Consider the following 24164-nt stretch of genomic DNA (forward strand, 5'->3'; position numbering starts at 1 on the left):
ATAACACAGAGCATAAAGCCCAACACAGAGGAACCATTAGGACTAATAACACAGAGCATAAAGCCCAACACAGAGGAACCATTAGGACTAATAACACAGAGCATAAAGCCCAACACAGAGGAACCATTAGGACTAATAACACAGAGCATAAAGCCCAACACAGAGGAAACATTAGGACTAATAACACAGAGCATAAAGCCCAACACAGAGGAAACATTAGGACTAATAACACAGAGCATAAAGCCCAACACAGAGGAAACATTAGGACTAATAACACAGAGCATAAAGCCCAACACAGAGGAACCATTAGGACTAATAACACAGAGCATAAAGCCCAACACAGAGGAAACATTAGGACTAATAACACAGAGCATAAAGCCCAACACAGAGGAAACATTAGGACTAATAACACAGAGCATAAAGCCCAACACAGAGGAACCATTAGGACTAATAACACAGAGCATAAAGCCCAACACAGAGGAAACATTAGGACTAATAACACAGAGCATAAAGCCCAACACAGAGGGACCATTAGGACTAATAACACAGAGCATAAAGCCCAACACAGAGGAACCATTAGGACTAATAACACAGAGCATAAAGCCCAACACAGAGGAAACCATTAGGACTAATAACACAGAGCATAAAGCCCAACACAGAGGAACCATTAGGACTAATAACACAGAGCATAAAGCCCAACACAGAGGAACCATTAGGACTAATAACACAGAGCATAAAGCCCAACACAGAGGAACCATTAGGACTAATAACACAGAGCATAAAGCCCAACACAGAGGAACCATTAGGACTAATAACACAGAGCATAAAGCCCAACACAGAGGAACCATTAGGACTAATAACACAGAGCATAAAGCCCAACACAGAGGAAACATTAGGACTAATAACACAGAGCATAAAGCCCAACACAGAGGAAACATTAGGACTAATAACACAGAGCATAAAGCCCAACACAGAGGAAACATTAGGACTAATAACACAGAGCATAAAGCCCAACACAGAGGAACCATTAGGACTAATAACACAGAGCATAAAGCCCAACACAGAGGAAACATTAGGACTAATAACACAGAGCATAAAGCCCAACACAGAGGAAACATTAGGACTAATAACACAGAGCATAAAGCCCAACACAGAGGAAACATTAGGACTAATAACACAGAGCATAAAGCCCAACACAGAGGAAACATTAGGACTAATAACACAGAGCATAAAGCCCAACACAGAGGAACCATTAGGACTAATAACACAGAGCATAAAGCCCAACACAGAGGAACCATTAGGACTAATAACACAGAGCATAAAGCCCAACACAGAGGAAACATTAGGACTAATAACACAGAGCATAAAGCCCAACACAGAGGAAACATTAGGACTAATAACACAGAGCATAAAGCCCAACACAGAGGAACCATTAGGACTAATAACACAGAGCATAAAGCCCAACACAGAGGAACCATTAGGACTAATAACACAGAGCATAAAGCCCAACACAGAGGAACCATTAGGACTAATAACACAGAGCATAAAGCCCAACACAGAGGAACCATTAGGACTAATAACACAGAGCATAAAGCCCAACACAGAGGAAACATTAGGACTAATAACACAGAGCATAAAGCCCAACACAGAGGAAACATTAGGACTAATAACACAGAGCATAAAGCCCAACACAGAGGAACCATTAGGACTAATAACACAGAGCATAAAGCCCAACACAGAGGAACCATTAGGACTAATAACACAGAGCATAAAGCCCAACACAGAGGAACCATTAGGACTAATAACACAGAGCATAAAGCCCAACACAGAGGAACCATTTGGACTAATAACACAGAGCATAAAGCCCAACACAGAGGAACCATTAGGACTAATAACACAGAGCATAAAGCCCAACACAGAGGAACCATTAGGACTAATAACACAGAGCATAAAGCCCAACACAGAGGAACCATTAGGACTAATAACACAGAGCATAAAGCCCAACACAGAGGAACCATTAGGGCTAATAACACAGAGCATAAAGCCCAACACAGAGGAAACATTAGGACTAATAACACAGAGCATAAAGCCCAACACAGAGGAAACATTAGGACTAATAACACAGAGCATAAAGCCCAACACAGAGGAGAAATTAGGACTAATAACACAGAGCATAAAGCCCAACACAGAGGAACCATTAGGACTAATAACACAGAGCATAAAGCCCAACACAGAGGAAACATTAGGACTAATAACACAGAGCATAAAGCCCAACACAGAGGAAACATTAGGACTAATAACACAGAGCATAAAGCCCAACACAGAGGAAACATTAGGACTAATAACACAGAGCATAAAGCCCAACACAGAGGAACCATTAGGACTAATAACACAGAGCATAAAGCCCAACACAGAGGAACCATTAGGACTAATAACACAGAGCATAAAGCCCAACACAGAGGAAACATTAGGACTAATAACACAGAGCATAAAGCCCAACACAGAGGAAACATTAGGACTAATAACACAGAGCATAAAGCCCAACACAGAGGAACCATTAGGACTAATAACACAGAGCATAAAGCCCAACACAGAGGAACCATTAGGACTAATAACACAGAGCATAAAGCCCAACACAGAGGAAACATTAGGACTAATAACACAGAGCATAAAGCCCAACACAGAGGAAACATTAGGACTAATAACACAGAGCATAAAGCCCAACACAGAGGAACCATTAGGACTAATAACACAGAGCATAAAGCCCAACACAGAGGAAACATTAGGACTAATAACACAGAGCATAAAGCCCAACACAGAGGGACCATTAGGACTAATAACACAGAGCATAAAGCCCAACACAGAGGAACCATTAGGACTAATAACACAGAGCATAAAGCCCAACACAGAGAAACCATTAGGACTAATAACACAGAGCATAAAGCCCAACACAGAGGAACCATTTGGACTAATAACACAGAGCATAAAGCCCAACACAGAGGAACCATTAGGACTAATAACACAGAGCATAAAGCCCAACACAGAGGAACCATTAGGACTAATAACACAGAGCATAAAGCCCAACACAGAGGAACCATTAGGACTAATAACACAGAGCATAAAGCCCAACACAGAGGAACCATTAGGGCTAATAACACAGAGCATAAAGCCCAACACAGAGGAAACATTAGGACTAATAACACAGAGCATAAAGCCCAACACAGAGGAAACATTAGGACTAATAACACAGAGCATAAAGCCCAACACAGAGGAGAAATTAGGACTAATAACACAGAGCATAAAGCCCAACACAGAGGAACCATTAGGACTAATAACACAGAGCATAAAGCCCAACACAGAGGAAACATTAGGACTAATAACACAGAGCATAAAGCCCAACACAGAGGAAACATTAGGACTAATAACACAGAGCATAAAGCCCAACACAGAGGAAACATTAGGACTAATAACACAGAGCATAAAGCCCAACACAGAGGAAACATTAGGACTAATAACACAGAGCATAAAGCCCAACACAGAGGAACCATTAGGACTAATAACACAGAGCATAAAGCCCAACACAGAGGAACCATTAGGACTAATAACACAGAGCATAAAGCCCAACACAGAGGAAACATTAGGACTAATAACACAGAGCATAAAGCCCAACACAGAGGAAACATTAGGACTAATAACACAGAGCATAAAGCCCAACACAGAGGAACCATTAGGACTAATAACACAGAGCATAAAGCCCAACACAGAGGAACCATTAGGACTAATAACACAGAGCATAAAGCCCAACACAGAGAAACCATTAGGACTAATAACACAGAGCATAAAGCCCAACACAGAGGAACCATTAGGACTAATAACACAGAGCATAAAGCCCAACACAGAGGAAACATTAGGACTAATAACACAGAGCATAAAGCCCAACACAGAGGAAACATTAGGACTAATAACACAGAGCATAAAGCCCAACACAGAGGAACCATTAGGACTAATAACACAGAGCATAAAGCCCAACACAGAGGAACCATTAGGACTAATAACACAGAGCATAAAGCCCAACACAGAGAAACCATTAGGACTAATAACACAGAGCATAAAGCCCAACACAGAGGAACCATTTGGACTAATAACACAGAGCATAAAGCCCAACACAGAGGAACCATTAGGACTAATAACACAGAGCATAAAGCCCAACACAGAGGAACCATTAGGACTAATAACACAGAGCATAAAGCCCAACACAGAGGAACCATTAGGACTAATAACACAGAGCATAAAGCCCAACACAGAGGAACCATTAGGGCTAATAACACAGAGCATAAAGCCCAACACAGAGGAAACATTAGGACTAATAACACAGAGCATAAAGCCCAACACAGAGGAAACATTAGGACTAATAACACAGAGCATAAAGCCCAACACAGAGGAGAAATTAGGACTAATAACACAGAGCATAAAGCCCAACACAGAGGAACCATTAGGACTAATAACACAGAGCATAAAGCCCAACACAGAGGAAACATTAGGACTAATAACACAGAGCATAAAGCCCAACACAGAGGAAACATTAGGACTAATAACACAGAGCATAAAGCCCAACACAGAGGAAACATTAGGACTAATAACACAGAGCATAAAGCCCAACACAGAGGAACCATTAGGACTAATAACACAGAGCATAAAGCCCAACACAGAGGAACCATTAGGACTAATAACACAGAGCATAAAGCCCAACACAGAGGAAACATTAGGACTAATAACACAGAGCATAAAGCCCAACACAGAGGAACCATTAGGACTAATAACACAGAGCATAAAGCCCAACACAGAGGAACCATTAGGACTAATAACACAGAGCATAAAGCCCAACACAGAGGAACCATTAGGACTAATAACACAGAGCATAAAGCCCAACACAGAGGAAACATTAGGACTAATAACACAGAGCATAAAGCCCAACACAGAGGAAACATTAGGACTAATAACACAGAGCATAAAGCCCAACACAGAGGAGACATTAGGACTAATAACACACAGCATAAAGCCCAACACAGAGGAACCATTAGGACTAATAACACAGAGCATAAAGCCCAACACAGAGGAAACATTAGGACTAATAACACAGAGCATAAAGCCCAACACAGAGGAACCATTAGGACTAATAACATAGAGCATAAAGCCCAACACAGAGGAAACATTAGGACTAATAACACAGAGCATAAAGCCAACACAGAGGAACCATTAGGACTAATAACACAGAGCATGAAGCCCAACACAGAGGAACCATTAGGACTAATAACACAGAGCATAAAGCCCAACACAGAGGAACCATTAGGACTAATAACACAGAGCATAAAGCCCAACACAGAGGAACCATTAGGACTAATAACACAGAGCATAAAGCCCAACACAGAGGAACCATTAAGACTAATAACACACAGCATAAAGCCCAACACAGAGGAACCATTAGGACTAATAACACAGAGCATAAAGCCCAACACAGAGGAAACATTAGGACTAATAACACAGAGCATAAAGCCCAACACAGAGGAACCATTAGGACTTCTGTGTGCGTTGTGATCAAAGCTACCCTTCTCTTCTCCGTCAGGTGTAAATCCAGCAGGACAGAGCTTCAAAGAGCTCCTAGACAACTACAACAGAGGATCCATTCACATGAAGGAGATTGTAGTATGTTATGGATGAAAGACTTGCTCAGTGCTACAAACGTAAATATTTATACACCTAGCTGTGACACGCACGTGTGAACGAACGCACACACGCTTGTACATACACACACACACACACCCACACACACACACACACACACACACACACACACATGCACACACACATACACACGTGCACACATACAGGAAGTAGCGCACCTCTGAGGAGACCTCTGTGATGCCGAAGTGACCCAGGCTACGATGCAGGATGTTGATGTTCAGTGATTGGATAACTTCCTCTGCTGGGAGGGGCTCCGTGGCCCCTGGCCTATCAGATGACACATACAGCTCAATGCCATTCTTCCTCTCCTATTGGGGGGGGTAGAGGAGGAAGAGGATGTTAGATAACGCTCAGATTTAATGATATCCACAGACAACCTCACATTAAGCTTGAACTATTGTACAGCGGTGAAGTGGTTTGTGGGATGTGTTGTTATGTAGGTCTGGCCAGTCTGTATTAACCACAACAATCTGTATTCAGTGGAAACTAGTTTAAAGTCATCCTTATCAATGTCTATTGTCAGTAAAGGGTGTTGTGTGTGTGTGTGTGTGTGTGTGTGTGTGTGTGTGTGTGTGTGTGTGTGTGTGTGTGTGTGTGTGTGTGCGTGCGTGCGTGCGTGCGTGCGTGCGTGCGTGCGTGCGTGTGTGTGTCTTACATTGAGTCTGTTGATGTGGAGGTGTCTGGGGGAGATGTCCAGAGCAGCAGCTACCCCCTCTCTGAACCGCTTTAGAAGAGACACATTTAACCTCCTCACATCAACCTGCAGGTTCTGACAGAGGGAGGGAGGGATGGGGGAGGAAGGGAGGGGGATGGAGGGGGGACAGCAGGGGGGGAGGGAGGGGGGGACAGCAGGGGGGAGGGAGGGAGGGGGATGGAGGGGGGACAGCAGGGGGGGAGGGAGGGAGGGGGATGGAGGGGGGGACAGCAGGGGGGAGGGAGGGAGGGATGGGGGAGGAAGGGAGGGGGATGGAGGGAGGGAGGGAGGGAGGGGGATGGAGGGGGGGGACAGCAGGGGGGGAGGGAGGGAGGGAAAGGGGAGAGATGGAGGGAGGGAGGAAGTGAGGGAGTGAGGGAGGGGGCGAGAGAGAGGAAGGGGGAGGGAGGGAGGGAGGGGAGGGAGGGAGGGAGGGAGGGAGGGGGGGGGGGGGGGGAAGGTGGAGAGGGGGGAGAAAGAGAGAGGGGGGAAAGTGTGAGACACACTGACAGCCCAGAGCAGGAGAGAGATATATCACCATGGAAACCAGAGTTGAATTCACAGGGGAGACATCTGGATTGACTGGTGCCAACAAGAGAGTGATTGACTGTGTCCTGAACAGCAGAACATCAGACAGGAACTCTGTACTGCCTGTTACCTTGCCAACACACACACTGTACACTAACTTCCTACCAAACACTCACAAGATGGGAAATATACCCTTTTCCAAAGAGGATGGAGAGACATGCTCTGTAGTGGTACCTCTCTATAACACTCTGTTACCTCTCTATAACACTCTGTTACCTCTCTATAACACTCTGTTACCTCTCTATAACACTCTGTAACACTCTGTTACCTCTCTGTAACACACACCTCTCTATAACACTCTGTTACCTCTCTATAACACTCTGTTACCTCTCTATAACACTCTGTTACCTCTCTATAACACTCTGTTACCTCTCTATAACACTCTGTTACCTCTATAAATCCTGTTAGGGCTAGGGGGCAGCATTGACACGGCTGGATAAAAAACATACCCGATTTAATCTGGTTACCACTCCTACTCAGTAACTAGAATATGCATATACTTATTACATATGGATAGAAAACACCCTAAATTTTCTAAAACTGTTTGAATGGTGTCTGTGAGTATAACAGAACTCAAATGGCAGGTCAAAACCTGAGAGATTCCTTTACAGGAAGTGGCCTGTCTGACCATTTCTGGAACTTCTTTGCCATCTCTATCATTTACTAAGGATCTCTGCTCTAACGTGACACTTCCCACGTCGTCCATAGGCTCTCATAGCCCGGGAAAAAACAGAATGTCGTCATTCCAGCCCCAGGCTGAAACACATTATCGCCTTTCTCAAGTGGCCCATCAAGAGACACTAGCTTATGCGCGTGACCCCGACCGCCCCCGCCTTTGGGATTTTTTCCTCTGTTTGCCGAAAAGGAGATTCCCTGTCGGAATTTTAGCGCTTTTCTACGAGAAAAATGACGTAAAAATTGATTTTAAACAGCGGTTGACATGCTTCCACGTACGGCAATGGAATACTTTGAATTTTATTGTCAGGAATTGCGCCAAGCGCGCGACACTTCTTTACTATTTCGGATAGTGTCTGGAACGCACGAACAAAACGCCGCTATTCGGATATAACGATGGATTATTTTGGACCAAACCAACATTTGTTATTGAAGTAGACGTCCTGGGTGTGCATTCTGACGAAGACAACAAAAGGTAATGACATTTTTATAATAGTAAATATGATTATGGTGAGTGCTAAACTTGCCGGGTGTCTAAATAGCGAGCCCGTGATGCCTGGGCTATCTACTGAGAATATTGCAAAATGTGCTTTCACCAAAAAGCTATTTTAAAATCGGACATATCGAGTGCATAGAGGAGGTCTGTATCTATAATTCTTAAAATAATTGTTATGCTTTTTGTGAACGTTTATCGTGAGTAATTTAGTAAAATGTTAGCGAATTCCCCGTAAGTTTGCGGGGGGTATGCTAGTTCTGAACGTCACATGCTAATGTAAAAAGCTGGTTTTTGATATAAATATGAACTTGATTGAACAAAACATGCATGTATTGTATAACATAATGTCCTAGGGTTGTCATCTGATGAAGATCATCAAAGGTGAGTGCTGCATTTAGCTGTCTTCTGGGTTTTGGTGACATTATATGCTGGCTTGAAAAATGGGTGTCTGATTATTTCTGGCTTGGTACTCTGCTGACATAATCTAATGTTTTGCTTTCGTTGTAAAGCCTTTTTGAAATCGGACAGTGTGGTTAGATTAACGAGAGTCTTATCTTTAAATGGCTGTAAAATAGTCATATGTTTGAGAAATTGAAGTAATATGATTTTGAAGATTTTGAAAATCGCGCCACAGGATGGCAGTGGCTGTTACGTAGGTGGGACGAATTCGTCCCGCCGGTCCCATAGAGGATAACACTCTGTTACTTCTCTATAACACTCTGTTACCTCTCTATAACACTCTGTTACCTCTCTATAACTCTCTGTTACCTCTCCATACTAACACTCTGTTACCTCTCTATAACACTCTGTTACCTCTCTATAACACTCTGTTACCTCTCTATAACACTCTGTTACCTCTCTACAACACTCTGTTACCTCTCTATAACACTGTTACCTCTCTATAACACTCTGTTACCTCTCTATAACACTCTGTTACCTCTCTATAAAACAATGTTAGCTCTCTATAACACTCTGTTACCTCTCTATAACACTGTTACCTCTCTATAACACTGTGTTACCTCTCTATAACACTCTGTTACCTCTCTATAACACTCTGTTACCTCTCTATAACACTCTGTTACCTCTCTACAACACTCTGTTACCTCTCTATAACACTGTTACCTCTCTATAACACTCTGTTACCTCTCTATAACACTGTTACCTCTCTATAACACTGTTACCTCTCTATAACACTCTGTTACCTCTCTATAACACTATGTTACCTCTCTATAACACTCTGTTACCTCTCTATAACACTCTGTTACCTCTCTATAACACTATGTTACCTCTCTATAACACTGTTACCTCTCTATAACACTCTGTTACCTCTCTATAACACTGTTACCTCTCTATAACACTGTTACCTCTCTATAACACTCTGTTACCTCTCTATAACACTATGTTACCTCTCTATAACACTCTGTTACCTCTCTATAACACTCTGTTACCTCTCTATAACACTCTGTTACCTCTCTATAACACTCTGTTACCTCTCTATACTAACACTCTGTTACCTCTCTATAACACTCTGTTACCTCTCTATAACACTCTGTTACCTCTCTATAACACTCTGTTACCTCTCTATAACACTCTGTTACCTCTCTATAACACTCTGTTACCTCTCTATAACTCTCTGTTACCTCTCTATACTAACACTCTGTTACCTCTCTATAACACTCTGTTACCTCTCTATAACACTCTGTTACCTCTCTATAACACTCTGTTACCTCTCTATAACTCTCTGTTACCTCTCTATACTAACACTCTGTTACCTCTCTATACTAACACTCTGTTACCTCTCTATACTAACACTCTGTTACCTCTCTATAACACTCTGTTACCTCTCTACAACACTCTGTTACCTCTCTATAACACTGTTACCTCTCTATAACACTCTGTTACCTCTCTATAACACTCTGTTACCTCTCTATAAAACTATGTTAGCTCTCTATAACACTCTGTTACCTCTCTATAACACTGTTACCTCTCTATAACACTCTGTTACCTCTCTATAACACTATGTTACCTCTCTATAACAATCTGTTACCTCTATATAACACTATGTTACCTCACTATAACACTATGTTAACACTCTATAACACTATGTTACCTCTCTATAACACTCTGTTACCTCTCTATAACACTCTGTTACCTCTCTATAACACTCTGTTACCTCTCTATAACACTCTGTTACCTCTCTATAACACTCTGTTACCTCTCTATAAGACTCTGTTACCTCTCTATAACTCTCTGTTACCTCTCTATAACACTATTTTACCTCTCTATAACACTCTGTTACCTCTCTATAACACTCTGTTACCTCTCTATAACTCTCTGTTACCTCTCTATAACACTATTTTACCTCTCTATAACACTCTGTTATCTATCTATAACAATATGTTACCTCTGTTACCTCTCTATAACACTCTCTACCAACATTACTACATTACCATCCATCCACTGACACTTCTACAATCACTTTCACACTCTGTCTCTCTCCCTTCCTCTCTCTCTCCCTTCCTGCCTCTCTCTGTCCCTCTCTGTCCCTCTCTCTCTATCTGTCTCTCTCTCTGTCCCTCTTTCTCTCTCTCTCTCTCTTGCTCTTCCTCCCTCTCTCTCCCTTTCTCCCTCTCTCTGTCCCCCCTCTCTCTCTCTCTCTCTCTCTCTCTCTCTCTCTCTCTCTCTCTCTCTATTTTTCTCTTTCTCTCTCTCTCTGTCCCTCTCTCTCCCTTCCTCCCTCTCTCTGTCCCTCTCTTTGTCTCTCTCTCTCTCTCTGTCCCTCTCTCTCCCTTCCTCCCTCTCTCTGTCCCTGTCTCTCTCTCTCTCTCTCTTTCTCTGTCCCTCTCTCTCAATTCCTCCCTCTCTCTGTCCCTGTCTCTCTCTCTCTGTCAAGGTGGAACCCCTTCAAAACAAGGAAAACCACTTTTAGTTAACGTGTCATTTGTTCCAGATGGCGAACTGATTACCTCCAGCTAACCTGGTTTAGTACCAGTCCTAAGGGTCATGCAGTGGTCAGCCCAATAAAGAGGATCCCAGACAGGCCTGGGAACAGTGACCGGCCAGAGAGGTCAAGGTCGAAAGGTCGTGTGTGGGCGCATGTCATCCGTTAAAAATAAGATTTACCCCAATCACTTATGTCTCCCCCCCCCCCGTATCCAGCAACATAACCGTTCCACATTCTAAAAGCCTGACTTGAGGAGAAACAAACCCCTCCTGTATCCAGCAACATAACCGTTCCACATTCTAAAAGCCTGACTTGAGGAGAAACAAACCCCTCCTGTACCCAGCAACATAACCGTTCCACATTCTAAAAGCCTGACTTGAGGAGAAACAAACCCCTCCTGTATCCAGCAACATAACCGTTCCACATTCTAAAAGCCTGACTTGAGGAGAAACAAACCCCTCCTGTATCCAGCAACATAACCGTTCCACATTCTAAAAGCCTGACTTGAGGAGAAACAAACCCCTCCTGTATCCAGCAACATAACCGTTCCACATTCTAAAAGCCTGACTTGAGGAGAAACAAACCCCTCCTGTACCCAGCAACATAACCGTTCCACATTCTAAAAGCCTGACTTGAGGAGAAACAAAACCCTCCTGTACCCAGCAACATAACCGTTCCACATTCTAAAAGCCTGACTTGAGGAGAAACAAACCCCTCCTGTACCCAGCAACATAACCGTTCCACATTCTAAAAGCCTGACTTGAGGAGAAACAAACCCCTCCTGTACCCAGCAACATAACCGTTCCACATTCTAAAAGCCTGACTTGAGGAGAAACAAACCCCTCCTGTATCCAGCAACATAACCGTTCCACATTCTAAAAGCCTGACTTGAGGAGAAACAAACCCCTCCTGTATCCAGCAACATAACCGTTCCACATTCTAAAAGCCTGACTTGAGGAGAAACAAACCCCTCCTGTACCCAGCAACATAACCGTTCCACATTCTAAAAGCCTGACTTGAGGAGAAACAAACCCCTCCTGTACCCAGCAACATAACCGTTCCACATTCTAAAAGCCTGACTTGAGGAGAAACAAACCCCTCCTGTACCCAGCAACATAACCGTTCCACATTCTAAAAGCCTGACTTGAGGAGAAACAAACCCCTCCTGTATCCAGCAACATAACCGTTCCACATTCTAAAAGCCTGACTTGAGGAGAAACAAACCCCTCCTGTATCCAGCAACATAACCGTTCCACATTCTAAAAGCCTGACTTGAGGAGAAACAAACCCCTCCTGTATCCAGCAACATAACCGTTCCACATTCTAAAAGCCTGACTTGAGGAGAAACAAACCCCTCCTGTATCCAGCAACATAACCGTTCCACATTCTAAAAGCCTGACTTGAGGAGAAACAAACCCCTCCTGTATCCAGCAACATAACCGTTCCACATTCTAAAAGCCTGACTTGAGGAGAAACAAACCCCTCCTGTACCCAGCAACATAACCGTTCCACATTCTAAAAGCCTGACTTGAGGAGAAACAAACCCCTCCTGTACCCAGCAACATAACCGTTCCACATTCTAAAAGCCTGACTTGAGGAGAAACAAACCCCTCCTGTACCCAGCAACATAACCGTTCCACATTCTAAAAGCCTGACTTGAGGAGAAACAAACCCCTCCTGTACCCAGCAACATAACCGTTCCACATTCTAAAAGCCTGACTTGAGGAGAAACAAACCCCTCCTGTACCCAGCAACATAACCGTTCCACATTCTAAAAGCCTGACTTGAGGAGAAACAAACCCCTCCTGTACCCAGCAACATAACCGTTCCACATTCTAAAAGCCTGACTTGAGGAGAAACAAACCCCTCCTGTACCCAGCAACATAACCGTTCCACATTCTAAAAGCCTGACTTGAGGAGAAACAAACCCCTCCTGTATCCAGCAACATAACCGTTCCACATTCTAAAAGCCTGACTTGAGGAGAAACAAACCCCTCCTGTACCCAGCAACATAACCGTTCCACATTCTAAAAGCCTGACTTGAGGAGAAACAAACCCCTCCTGTATCCAGCAACATAACCGTTCCACATTCTAAAAGCCTGACTTGAGGAGAAACAAACCCCTCCTGTACCCAGCAACATAACCGTTCCACATTCTAAAAGCCTGACTTGAGGAGAAACAAACCCCTCCTGTACCCAGCAACATAACCGTTCCACATTCTAAAAGCCTGACTTGAGGAGAAACAAACCCCTCCTGTACCCAGCAACATAACCGTTCCACATTCTAAAAGCCTGACTTGAGGAGAAACAAACCCCTCCTGTACCCAGCAACATAACCGTTCCACATTCTAAAAGCCTGACTTGAGGAGAAACAAACCCCTCCTGTACCCAGCAACATAACCGTTCCACATTCTAAAAGCCTGACTTGAGGAGAAACAAACCCCTCCTGTACCCAGCAACATAACCGTTCCACATTCTAAAAGCCTGACTTGAGGAGAAACAAACCCCTCCTGTACCCAGCAACATAACCGTTCCACATTCTAAAAGCCTGACTTGAGGAGAAACAAACCCCTCCTGTATCCAGCAACATAACCGTTCCACATTCTAAAAGCCTGACTTGAGGAGAAACAAACCCCTCCTGTACCCAGCAACATAACCGTTCCACATTCTAAAAGCCTGACTTGAGGAGAAACAAACCCCTCCTGTACCCAGCAACATAACCGTTCCACATTCTAAAAGCCTGACTTGAGGAGAAACAAACCCCTCCTGTACCCAGCAACATAACCGTTCCACATTCTAAAAGCCTGACTTGAGGAGAAACAAACCCCTCCTGTATCCAGCAACATAACCGTTCCACATTCTAAAAGCCTGACTTGAGGAGAAACAAACCCCTCCTGTACCCAGCAACATAACCGTTCCACATTCTAAAAGCCTGACTTGAGGAGAAACAAACCCCTCCTGTATCCAGCAACATAACCGTTCCACATTCTAAAAGCCTGACTTGAGGAGAAACAAACCCCTCCTGTACCCAGCAACATAACCGTTCCACATTCTAAAAGCCTGACTTGAGGAGAAACAAACCCCTCCTGTACCCAGCAACATAACCGTTCCACATTCTAAAAGCCTGACTTGAGGAGAAACAAACCCCTCCTGTATCCAGCAACATAACCGTTCCACATTCTAAAAGCCTGACTTGAGGAGAAACAAACCCCTCCTGTATCCAGCAACATAACCGTTCCACATTCTAAAAGCCTGACTTGAGGAGAAACAAACCCCTCCTGTATCCAGCAACATAACCGTTCCACATTCTAAAAGCCTGACTTGAGGAGAAACAAACCCCTCCTGTATCCAGCAACATAACCGTTCCACATTCTAAAAGCCTGACTTGAGGAGAAACAAACCCCTCCTGTACCCAGCAACATAACCGTTCCACATTCTAAAAGCCTGACTTGAGGAGAAACAAACCCCTCCTGTACCCAGCAACATAACCGTTCCACATTCTAAAAGCCTGACTTGAGGAGAAACAAACCCCTCCTGTATCCAGCAACATAACCGTTCCACATTCTAAAAGCCTGACTTGAGGAGAAACAAACCCCTCCTGTATCCAGCAACATAACCGTTCCACATTCTAAAAGCCTGACTTGAGGAGAAACAAACCCCTCCTGTATCCAGCAACATAACCGTTCCACATTCTAAAAGCCTGACTTGAGGAGAAACAAACCCCTCCTGTATCCAGCAACATAATCGTTCCACATTCTAAAAGCCTGACTTGAGGAGAAACAAACCCCTCCCGATCCAGCAACATAACCGTTCCACATTCTAAAAGCCTGACTTGAGGAGAAACAAACCCCTCCTGTACCCAGCAACATAACCGTTCCACATTCTAAAAGCCTGACTTGAGGAGAAACAAACCCCTCCTGTATCCAGCAACATAACCGTTCCACATTCTAAAAGCCTGACTTGAGGAGAAACAAACCCCTCCTGTATCCAGCAACATAACCGTTCCACATTCTAAAAGCCTGACTTGAGGAGAAACAAACCCCTCCTGTACCCAGCAACATAACCGTTCCACATTCTAAAAGCCTGACTTGAGGAGAAACAAACCCCTCCTGTACCCAGCAACATAACCGTTCCACATTCTAAAAGCCTGACTTGAGGAGAAACAAACCCCTCCTGTACCCAGCAACATAACCGTTCCACATTCTAAAAGCCTGACTTGAGGAGAAACAAACCCCTCCTGTACCCAGCAACATAACCGTTCCACATTCTAAAAGCCTGACTTGAGGAGAAACAAACCCCTCCTGTACCCAGCAACATAACCGTTCCACATTCTAAAAGCCTGACTTGAGGAGAAACAAACCCCTCCTGTACCCAGCAACATAACCGTTCCACATTCTAAAAGCCTGACTTGAGGAGAAACAAACCCCTCCTGTACCCAGCAACATAACCGTTCCACATTCTAAAAGCCTGACTTGAGGAGAAACAAACCCCTCCTGTATCCAGCAACATAACCGTTCCACATTCTAAAAGCCTGACTTGAGGAGAAACAAACCCCTCCTGTACCCAGCAACATAACCGTTCCACATTCTAAAAGCCTGACTTGAGGAGAAACAAACCCCTCCTGTATCCAGCAACATAACCGTTCCACATTCTAAAAGCCTGACTTGAGGAGAAACAAACCCCTCCTGTACCCAGCAACATAACCGTTCCACATTCTAAAAGCCTGACTTGAGGAGAAACAAACCCCTCCTGTATCCAGCAACATAACCGTTCCACATTCTAAAAGCCTGACTTGAGGAGAAACAAACCCCTCCTGTACCCAGCAACATAACCGTTCCACATTCTAAAAGCCTGACTTGAGGAGAAACAAACCCCTCCTGTACCCAGCAACATAACCGTTCCACATTCTAAAAGCCTGACTTGAGGAGAAACAAACCCCTCCTGTACCCAGCAACATAACCGTTCCACATTCTAAAAGCCTGACTTGAGGAGAAACAAACCCCTCCTGTACCCAGCAACATAACCGTTCCACATTCTAAAAGCCTGACTTGAGGAGAAACAAACCCCTCCTGTACCCAGCAACATAACCGTTCCACATTCTAAAAGCCTGACTTGAGGAGAAACAAACCCCTCCTGTATCCAGCAACATAACCGTTCCACATTCTAAAAGCCTGACTTGAGGAGAAACAAACCCCTCCTGTACCCAGAAACATAACCGTTCCACATTCTAAAAGCCTGACTTGAGGAGAAACAAACCCCTCCTGTACCCAGTAACATAACCGTTTCACATTCTAAAAGCCTGACTTGAGGAGAAACAAACCCCTCCTGTACCCAGCAACATAACCGTTCCACATTCTAAAAGCCTGACTTGAGGAGAAACAAACCCCTCCTGTATCCAGCAACATAACCGTTCCACATTCTAAAAGCCTGACTTGAGGAGAAACAAACCCCTCCTGTACCCAGCAACATAACCGTTCCACATTCTAAAAGCCTGACTTGAGGAGAAACAAACCCCTCCTGTATCCAGCAACATAACCGTTCCACATTCTAAAAGCATGACTTGAGGAGAAACAAACCCCTCCTCTACCCAGCAACATAACCGTTCCACATTCTAAAAGCCTGACTTGAGGAGAAACAAACCCCTCCTGTACCCAGCAACATAACCGTTCCACATTCTAAAAGCCTGACTTGAGGAGAAACAAACCCCTCCTGTATCCAGCAACATAACCGTTCCACATTCTAAAAGCCTGACTTGAGGAGAAACAAACCCCTCCTGTATCCAGCAACATAACCGTTCCACATTCTAAAAGCCTGACTTGAGGAGAAACAAACCCCTCCTGTATCCAGCAACATAACCGTTCCACATTCTAAAAGCCTGACTTGAGGAGAAACAAACCCCTCCTGTATCCAGCAACATAACCGTTCCACATTCTAAAAGCCTGACTTGAGGAGAAACAAACCCCTCCTGTACCCAGCAACATAACCGTTCCACATTCTAAAAGCCTGACTTGAGGAGAAACAAACCCCTCCTGTACCCAGCAACATAACCGTTCCACATTCTAAAAGCCTGACTTGAGGAGAAACAAACCCCTCCTGTATCCAGCAACATAACCGTTCCACATTCTAAAAGCCTGACTTGAGGAGAAACAAACCCCTCCTGTATCCAGCAACATAACCGTTCCACATTCTAAAAGCCTGACTTGAGGAGAAACAAACCCCTCCTGTATCCAGCAACATAACCGTTCCACATTCTAAAAGCCTGACTTGAGGAGAAACAAACCCCTCCTGTATCCAGCAACATAATCGTTCCACATTCTAAAAGCCTGACTTGAGGAGAAACAAACCCCTCCCGATCCAGCAACATAACCGTTCCACATTCTAAAAGCCTGACTTGAGGAGAAACAAACCCCTCCTGTACCCAGCAACATAACCGTTCCACATTCTAAAAGCCTGACTTGAGGAGAAACAAACCCCTCCTGTATCCAGCAACATAACCGTTCCACATTCTAAAAGCCTGACTTGAGGAGAAACAAACCCCTCCTGTACCCAGCAACATAACCGTTCCACATTCTAAAAGCCTGACTTGAGGAGAAACAAACCCCTCCTGTATCCAGCAACATAACCGTTCCACATTCTAAAAGCCTGACTTGAGGAGAAACAAACCCCTCCTGTACCCAGCAACATAACCGTTCCACATTCTAAAAGCCTGACTTGAGGAGAAACAAACCCCTCCTGTACCCAGCAACATAACCGTTCCACATTCTAAAAGCCTGACTTGAGGAGAAACAAACCCCTCCTGTACCCAGCAACATAACCGTTCCACATTCTAAAAGCCTGACTTGAGGAGAAACAAACCCCTCCTGTACCCAGCAACATAACCGTTCCACATTCTAAAAGCCTGACTTGAGGAGAAACAAACCCCTCCTGTACCCAGCAACATAACCGTTCCACATTCTAAAAGCCTGACTTGAGGAGAAACAAACCCCTCCTGTACCCAGCAACATAACCGTTCCACATTCTAAAAGCCTGACTTGAGGAGAAACAAACCCCTCCTGTACCCAGCAACATAACCGTTCCACATTCTAAAAGCCTGACTTGAGGAGAAACAAACCCCTCCTGTATCCAGCAACATAACCGTTCCACATTCTAAAAGCCTGACTTGAGGAGAAACAAACCCCTCCTGTACCCAGAAACATAACCGTTCCACATTCTAAAAGCCTGACTTGAGGAGAAACAAACCCCTCCTGTACCCAGTAACATAACCGTTTCACATTCTAAAAGCCTGACTTGAGGAGAAACAAACCCCTCCTGTACCCAGCAACATAACCGTTCCACATTCTAAAAGCCTGACTTGAGGAGAAACAAACCCCTCCTGTATCCAGCAACATAACCGTTCCACATTCTAAAAGCCTGACTTGAGGAGAAACAAACCCCTCCTGTACCCAGCAACATAACCGTTCCACATTCTAAAAGCCTGACTTGAGGAGAAACAAACCCCTCCTGTATCCAGCAACATAACCGTTCCACATTCTAAAAGCCTGACTTGAGGAGAAACAAACCCCTCCTGTACCCAGCAACATAACCGTTCCACATTCTAAAAGCCTGACTTGAGGAGAAACAAACCCCTCCTGTACCCAGCAACATAACCGTTCCACATTCTAAAAGCCTGACTTGAGGAGAAACAAACCCCTCCTGTATCCAGCAACATAACCGTTCCACATTCTAAAAGCCTGACTTGAGGAGAAACAAACCCCTCCTGTATCCAGCAACATAACCGTTCCACATTCTAAAAGCCTGACTTGAGGAGAAACAAACCCCTCCTGTATCCAGCAACATAACCGTTCCACATTCTAAAAGCCTGACTTGAGGAGAAACAAACCCCTCCTGTATCCAGCAACATAACCGTTCCACATTCTAAAAGCCTGACTTGAGGAGAAACAAACCCCTCCTGTACCCAGCAACATAACCGTTCCACATTCTAAAAGCCTGACTTGAGGAGAAACAAACCCCTCCTGTACCCAGCAACATAACCGTTCCACATTCTAAAAGCCTGACTTGAGGAGAAACAAACCCCTCCTGTATCCAGCAACATAACCGTTCCACATTCTAAAAGCCTGACTTGAGGAGAAACAAACCCCTCCTGTATCCAGCAACATAACCGTTCCACATTCTAAAAGCCTGACTTGAGGAGAAACAAACCCCTCCTGTATCCAGCAACATAACCGTTCCACATTCTAAAAGCCTGACTTGAGGAGAAACAAACCCCTCCTGTATCCAGCAACATAACCGTTCCACATTCTAAAAGCCTGACTTGAGGAGAAACAAACCCCTCCTGTATCCAGCAACATAACCGTTCCACATTCTAAAAGCCTGACTTGAGGAGAAACAAACCCCTCCTGTACCCAGCAACATAACCGTTCCACATTCTAAAAGCCTGACTTGAGGAGAAACAAACCCCTCCTGTATCCAGCAACATAACCGTTCCACATTCTAAAAGCCTGACTTGAGGAGAAACAAACCCCTCCTGTATCCAGCAACATAACCGTTCCACATTCTAAAAGCCTGACTTGAGGAGAAACAAACCCCTCCTGTATCCAGCAACATAACCGTTCCACATTCTAAAAGCCTGACTTGAGGAGAAACAAACCCCTCCTGTATCCAGCAACATAACCGTTCCACATTCTAAAAGCCTGACTTGAGGAGAAACAAACCCCTCCTGTACCCAGCAACATAACCGTTCCACATTCTAAAAGCCTGACTTGAGGAGAAACAAACCCCTCCTGTACCCAGCAACATAACCGTTCCACATTCTAAAAGCCTGACTTGAGGAGAAACAAACCCCTCCTGTATCCAGCAACATAACCGTTCCACATTCTAAAAGCCTGACTTGAGGAGAAACAAACCCCTCCTGTACCCAGCAACATAACCGTTCCACATTCTAAAAGCCTGACTTGAGGAGAAACAAACCCCTCCTGTATCCAGCAACATAACCGTTCCACATTCTAAAAGCCTGACTTGAGGAGAAACAAACCCCTCCTGTACCCAGCAACATAACCGTTCCACATTCTAAAAGCCTGACTTGAGGAGAAACAAACCCCTCCTGTATCCAGCAACATAACCGTTCCACATTCTAAAAGCCTGACTTGAGGAGAAACAAACCCCTCCTGTATCCAGCAACATAACCGTTCCACATTCTAAAAGCCTGACTTGAGGAGAAACAAACCCCTCCTGTATCCAGCAACATAACCGTTCCACATTCTAAAAGCCTGACTTGAGGAGAAACAAACCCCTCCTGTATCCAGCAACATAACCGTTCCACATTCTAAAAGCCTGACTTGAGGAGAAACAAACCCCTCCTGTACCCAGTAACATAACCGTTTCACATTCTAAAAGCCTGACTTGAGGAGAAACAAACCCCTCCTGTACCCAGCAACATAACCGTTCCACATTCTAAAAGCCTGACTTGAGGAGAAACAAACCCCTCCTGTATCCAGCAACATAACCGTTCCACATTCTAAAAGCCTGACTTGAGGAGAAACAAACCCCTCCTGTACCCAGCAACATAACCGTTCCACATTCTAAAAGCCTGACTTGAGGAGAAACAAACCCCTCCTGTATCCAGCAACATAACCGTTCCACATTCTAAAAGCCTGACTTGAGGAGAAACAAACCCCTCCTGTACCCAGCAACATAACCGTTCCACATTCTAAAAGCCTGACTTGAGGAGAAACAAACCCCTCCTGTACCCAGCAACATAACCGTTCCACATTCTAAAAGCCTGACTTGAGGAGAAACAAACCCCTCCTGTATCCAGCAACATAACCGTTCCACATTCTAAAAGCCTGACTTGAGGAGAAACAAACCCCTCCTGTATCCAGCAACATAACCGTTCCACATTCTAAAAGCCTGACTTGAGGAGAAACAAACCCCTCCTGTACCCAGCAACATAACCGTTCCACATTCTAAAAGCCTGACTTGAGGAGAAACAAACCCCTCCTGTACCCAGCAACATAACCGTTCCACATTCTAAAAGCCTGACTTGAGGAGAAACAAACCCCTCCTGTACCCAGCAACATAACCGTTCCACATTCTAAAAGCCTGACTTGAGGAGAAACAAACCCCTCCTGTATCCAGCAACATAACCGTTCCACATTCTAAAAGCCTGACTTGAGGAGAAACAAACCCCTCCTGTATCCAGCAACATAACCGTTCCACATTCTAAAAGCCTGACTTGAGGAGAAACAAACCCCTCCTGTATCCAGCAACATAACCGTTCCACATTCTAAAAGCCTGACTTGAGGAGAAACAAACCCCTCCTGTATCCAGCAACATAACCGTTCCACATTCTAAAAGCCTGACTTGAGGAGAAACAAACCCCTCCTGTATCCAGCAACATAACCGTTCCACATTCTAAAAGCCTGACTTGAGGAGAAACAAACCCCTCCTGTACCCAGCAACATAACCGTTCCACATTCTAAAAGCCTGACTTGAGGAGAAACAAACCCCTCCTGTACCCAGCAACATAACCGTTCCACATTCTAAAAGCCTGACTTGAGGAGAAACAAACCCCTCCTGTATCCAGCAACATAACCGTTCCACATTCTAAAAGCCTGACTTGAGGAGAAACAAACCCCTCCTGTACCCAGCAACATAACCGTTCCACATTCTAAAAGCCTGACTTGAGGAGAAACAAACCCCTCCTGTACCCAGCAACATAACCGTTCCACATTCTAAAAGCCTGACTTGAGGAGAAACAAACCCCTCCTGTACCCAGCAACATAACCGTTCCACATTCTAAAAGCCTGACTTGAGGAGAAACAAACCCCTCCTGTACCCAGCAACATAACCGTTCCACATTCTAAAAGCCTGACTTGAGGAGAAACAAACCCCTCCTGTATCCAGCAACATAACCGTTCCACATTCTAAAAGCCTGACTTGAGGAGAAACAAACCCCTCCTGTACCCAGCAACATAACCGTTCCACATTCTAAAAGCCTGACTTGAGGAGAAACAAACCCCCCCTGTATCCAGCAACATAACCGTTCCACATTCTAAAAGCATGACTTGAGGAGAAACAAACCCCTCCTCTACCCAGCAACATAACCGTTCCACATTCTAAAAGCCTGACTTGAGGAGAAACAAACCCCTCCTGTACCCAGCAACATAACCGTTCCACATTCTAAAAGCCTGACTTGAGGAGAAACAAACCCCTCCTGTATCCAGCAACATAACCGTTCCACATTCTAAAAGCCTGACTTGAGGAGAAACAAACCCCTCCTGTATCCAGCAACATAACCGTTCCACATTCTAAAAGCCTGACTTGAGGAGAAACAAACCCCTCCTGTATCCAGCAACATAACCGTTCCACATTCTAAAAGCCTGACTTGAGGAGAAACAAACCCCTCCTGTATCCAGCAACATAACCGTTCCACATTCTAAAAGCCTGACTTGAGGAGAAACAAACCCCTCCTGTACCCAGCAACATAACCGTTCCACATTCTAAAAGCCTGACTTGAGGAGAAACAAACCCCTCCTGTACCCAGCAACATAACCGTTCCACATTCTAAAAGCCTGACTTGAGGAGAAACAAACCCCTCCTGTATCCAGCAACATAACCGTTCCACATTCTAAAAGCCTGACTTGAGGAGAAACAAACCCCTCCTGTATCCAGCAACATAACCGTTCCACATTCTAAAAGCCTGACTTGAGGAGAAACAAACCCCTCCTGTATCCAGCAACATAACCGTTCCACATTCTAAAAGCCTGACTTGAGGAGAAACAAACCCCTCCTGTATCCAGCAACATAACCGTTCCACATTCTAAAAGCCTGACTTGAGGAGAAACAAACCCCTCCTGTATCCAGCAACATAACCGTTCCACATTCTAAAAGCCTGACTTGAGGAGAAACAAACCCCTCCTGTACCCAGCAACATAACCGTTCCACATTCTAAAAGCCTGACTTGAGGAGAAACAAACCCCTCCTGTATCCAGCAACATAACCGTTCCACATTCTAAAAGCCTGACTTGAGGAGAAACAAACCCCTCCTGTATCCAGCAACATAACCGTTCCACATTCTAAAAGCCTGACTTGAGGAGAAACAAACCCCTCCTGTATCCAGCAACATAACCGTTCCACATTCTAAAAGCCTGACTTGAGGAGAAACAAACCCCTCCTGTATCCAGCAACATAACCGTTCCACATTCTAAAAGCCTGACTTGAGGAGAAACAAACCCCTCCTGTACCCAGCAACATAACCGTTCCACATTCTAAAAGCCTGACTTGAGGAGAAACAAACCCCTCCTGTACCCAGCAACATAACCGTTCCACATTCTAAAAGCCTGACTTGAGGAGAAACAAACCCCTCCTGTATCCAGCAACATAACCGTTCCACATTCTAAAAGCCTGACTTGAGGAGAAACAAACCCCTCCTGTACCCAGCAACATAACCGTTCCACATTCTAAAAGCCTGACTTGAGGAGAAACAAACCCCTCCTGTACCCAGCAACATAACCGTTCCACATTCTAAAAGCCTGACTTGAGGAGAAACAAACCCCTCCTGTACCCAGCAACATAACCGTTCCACATTCTAAAAGCCTGACTTGAGGAGAAACAAACCCCTCCTGTATCCAGCAACATAACCGTTCCACATTCTAAAAGCCTGACTTGAGGAGAAACAAACCCCTCCTGTACCCAGCAACATAACCGTTCCACATTCTAAAAGCCTGACTTGAGGAGAAACAAACCCCTCCTGTATCCAGCAACATAACCGTTCCACATTCTAAAAGCCTGACTTGAGGAGAAACAAACCCCTCCTGTATCCAGCAACATAACCGTTCCACATTCTAAAAGCCTGACTTGAGGAGAAACAAACCCCTCCTGTACCCAGCAACATAACCGTTCCACATTCTAAAAGCCTGACTTGAGGAGAAACAAACCCCTCCTGTATCCAGCAACATAACCGTTCCACATTCTAAAAGCCTGACTTGAGGAGAAACAAACCCCTCCTGTATCCAGCAACATAACCGT

General features: G+C 44.6%; 1 protein-coding gene across 3 annotated transcripts in view; it reads right to left on the reverse strand.

Moving 5' to 3' along the window:
- LOC106598947 (receptor-type tyrosine-protein phosphatase R) overlaps positions 1 to 24164 on the reverse strand; it is a 158226-nt gene that overhangs the window by 53406 nt on the left and 80656 nt on the right. For all 3 annotated transcript variants that reach the window (XM_082964238.1, XM_082964239.1, XM_082964237.1), the window contains 2 exons: positions 6398 to 6511; positions 5901 to 6050 (listed from right to left, as the gene is read on the reverse strand). In XM_082964238.1, coding sequence (XP_082820364.1) covers positions 5901 to 6050; positions 6398 to 6511 — 264 coding nt within the window. The remainder of the gene's footprint in view (positions 1 to 5900; positions 6051 to 6397; positions 6512 to 24164) is intronic.

This window comes from Salmo salar, chromosome 17, assembly GCF_965601325.2.
Source record: "Salmo salar chromosome 17, fSalSal1, whole genome shotgun sequence".
In the NCBI taxonomy this organism is placed as follows: domain Eukaryota; kingdom Metazoa; phylum Chordata; class Actinopteri; order Salmoniformes; family Salmonidae; genus Salmo; species Salmo salar.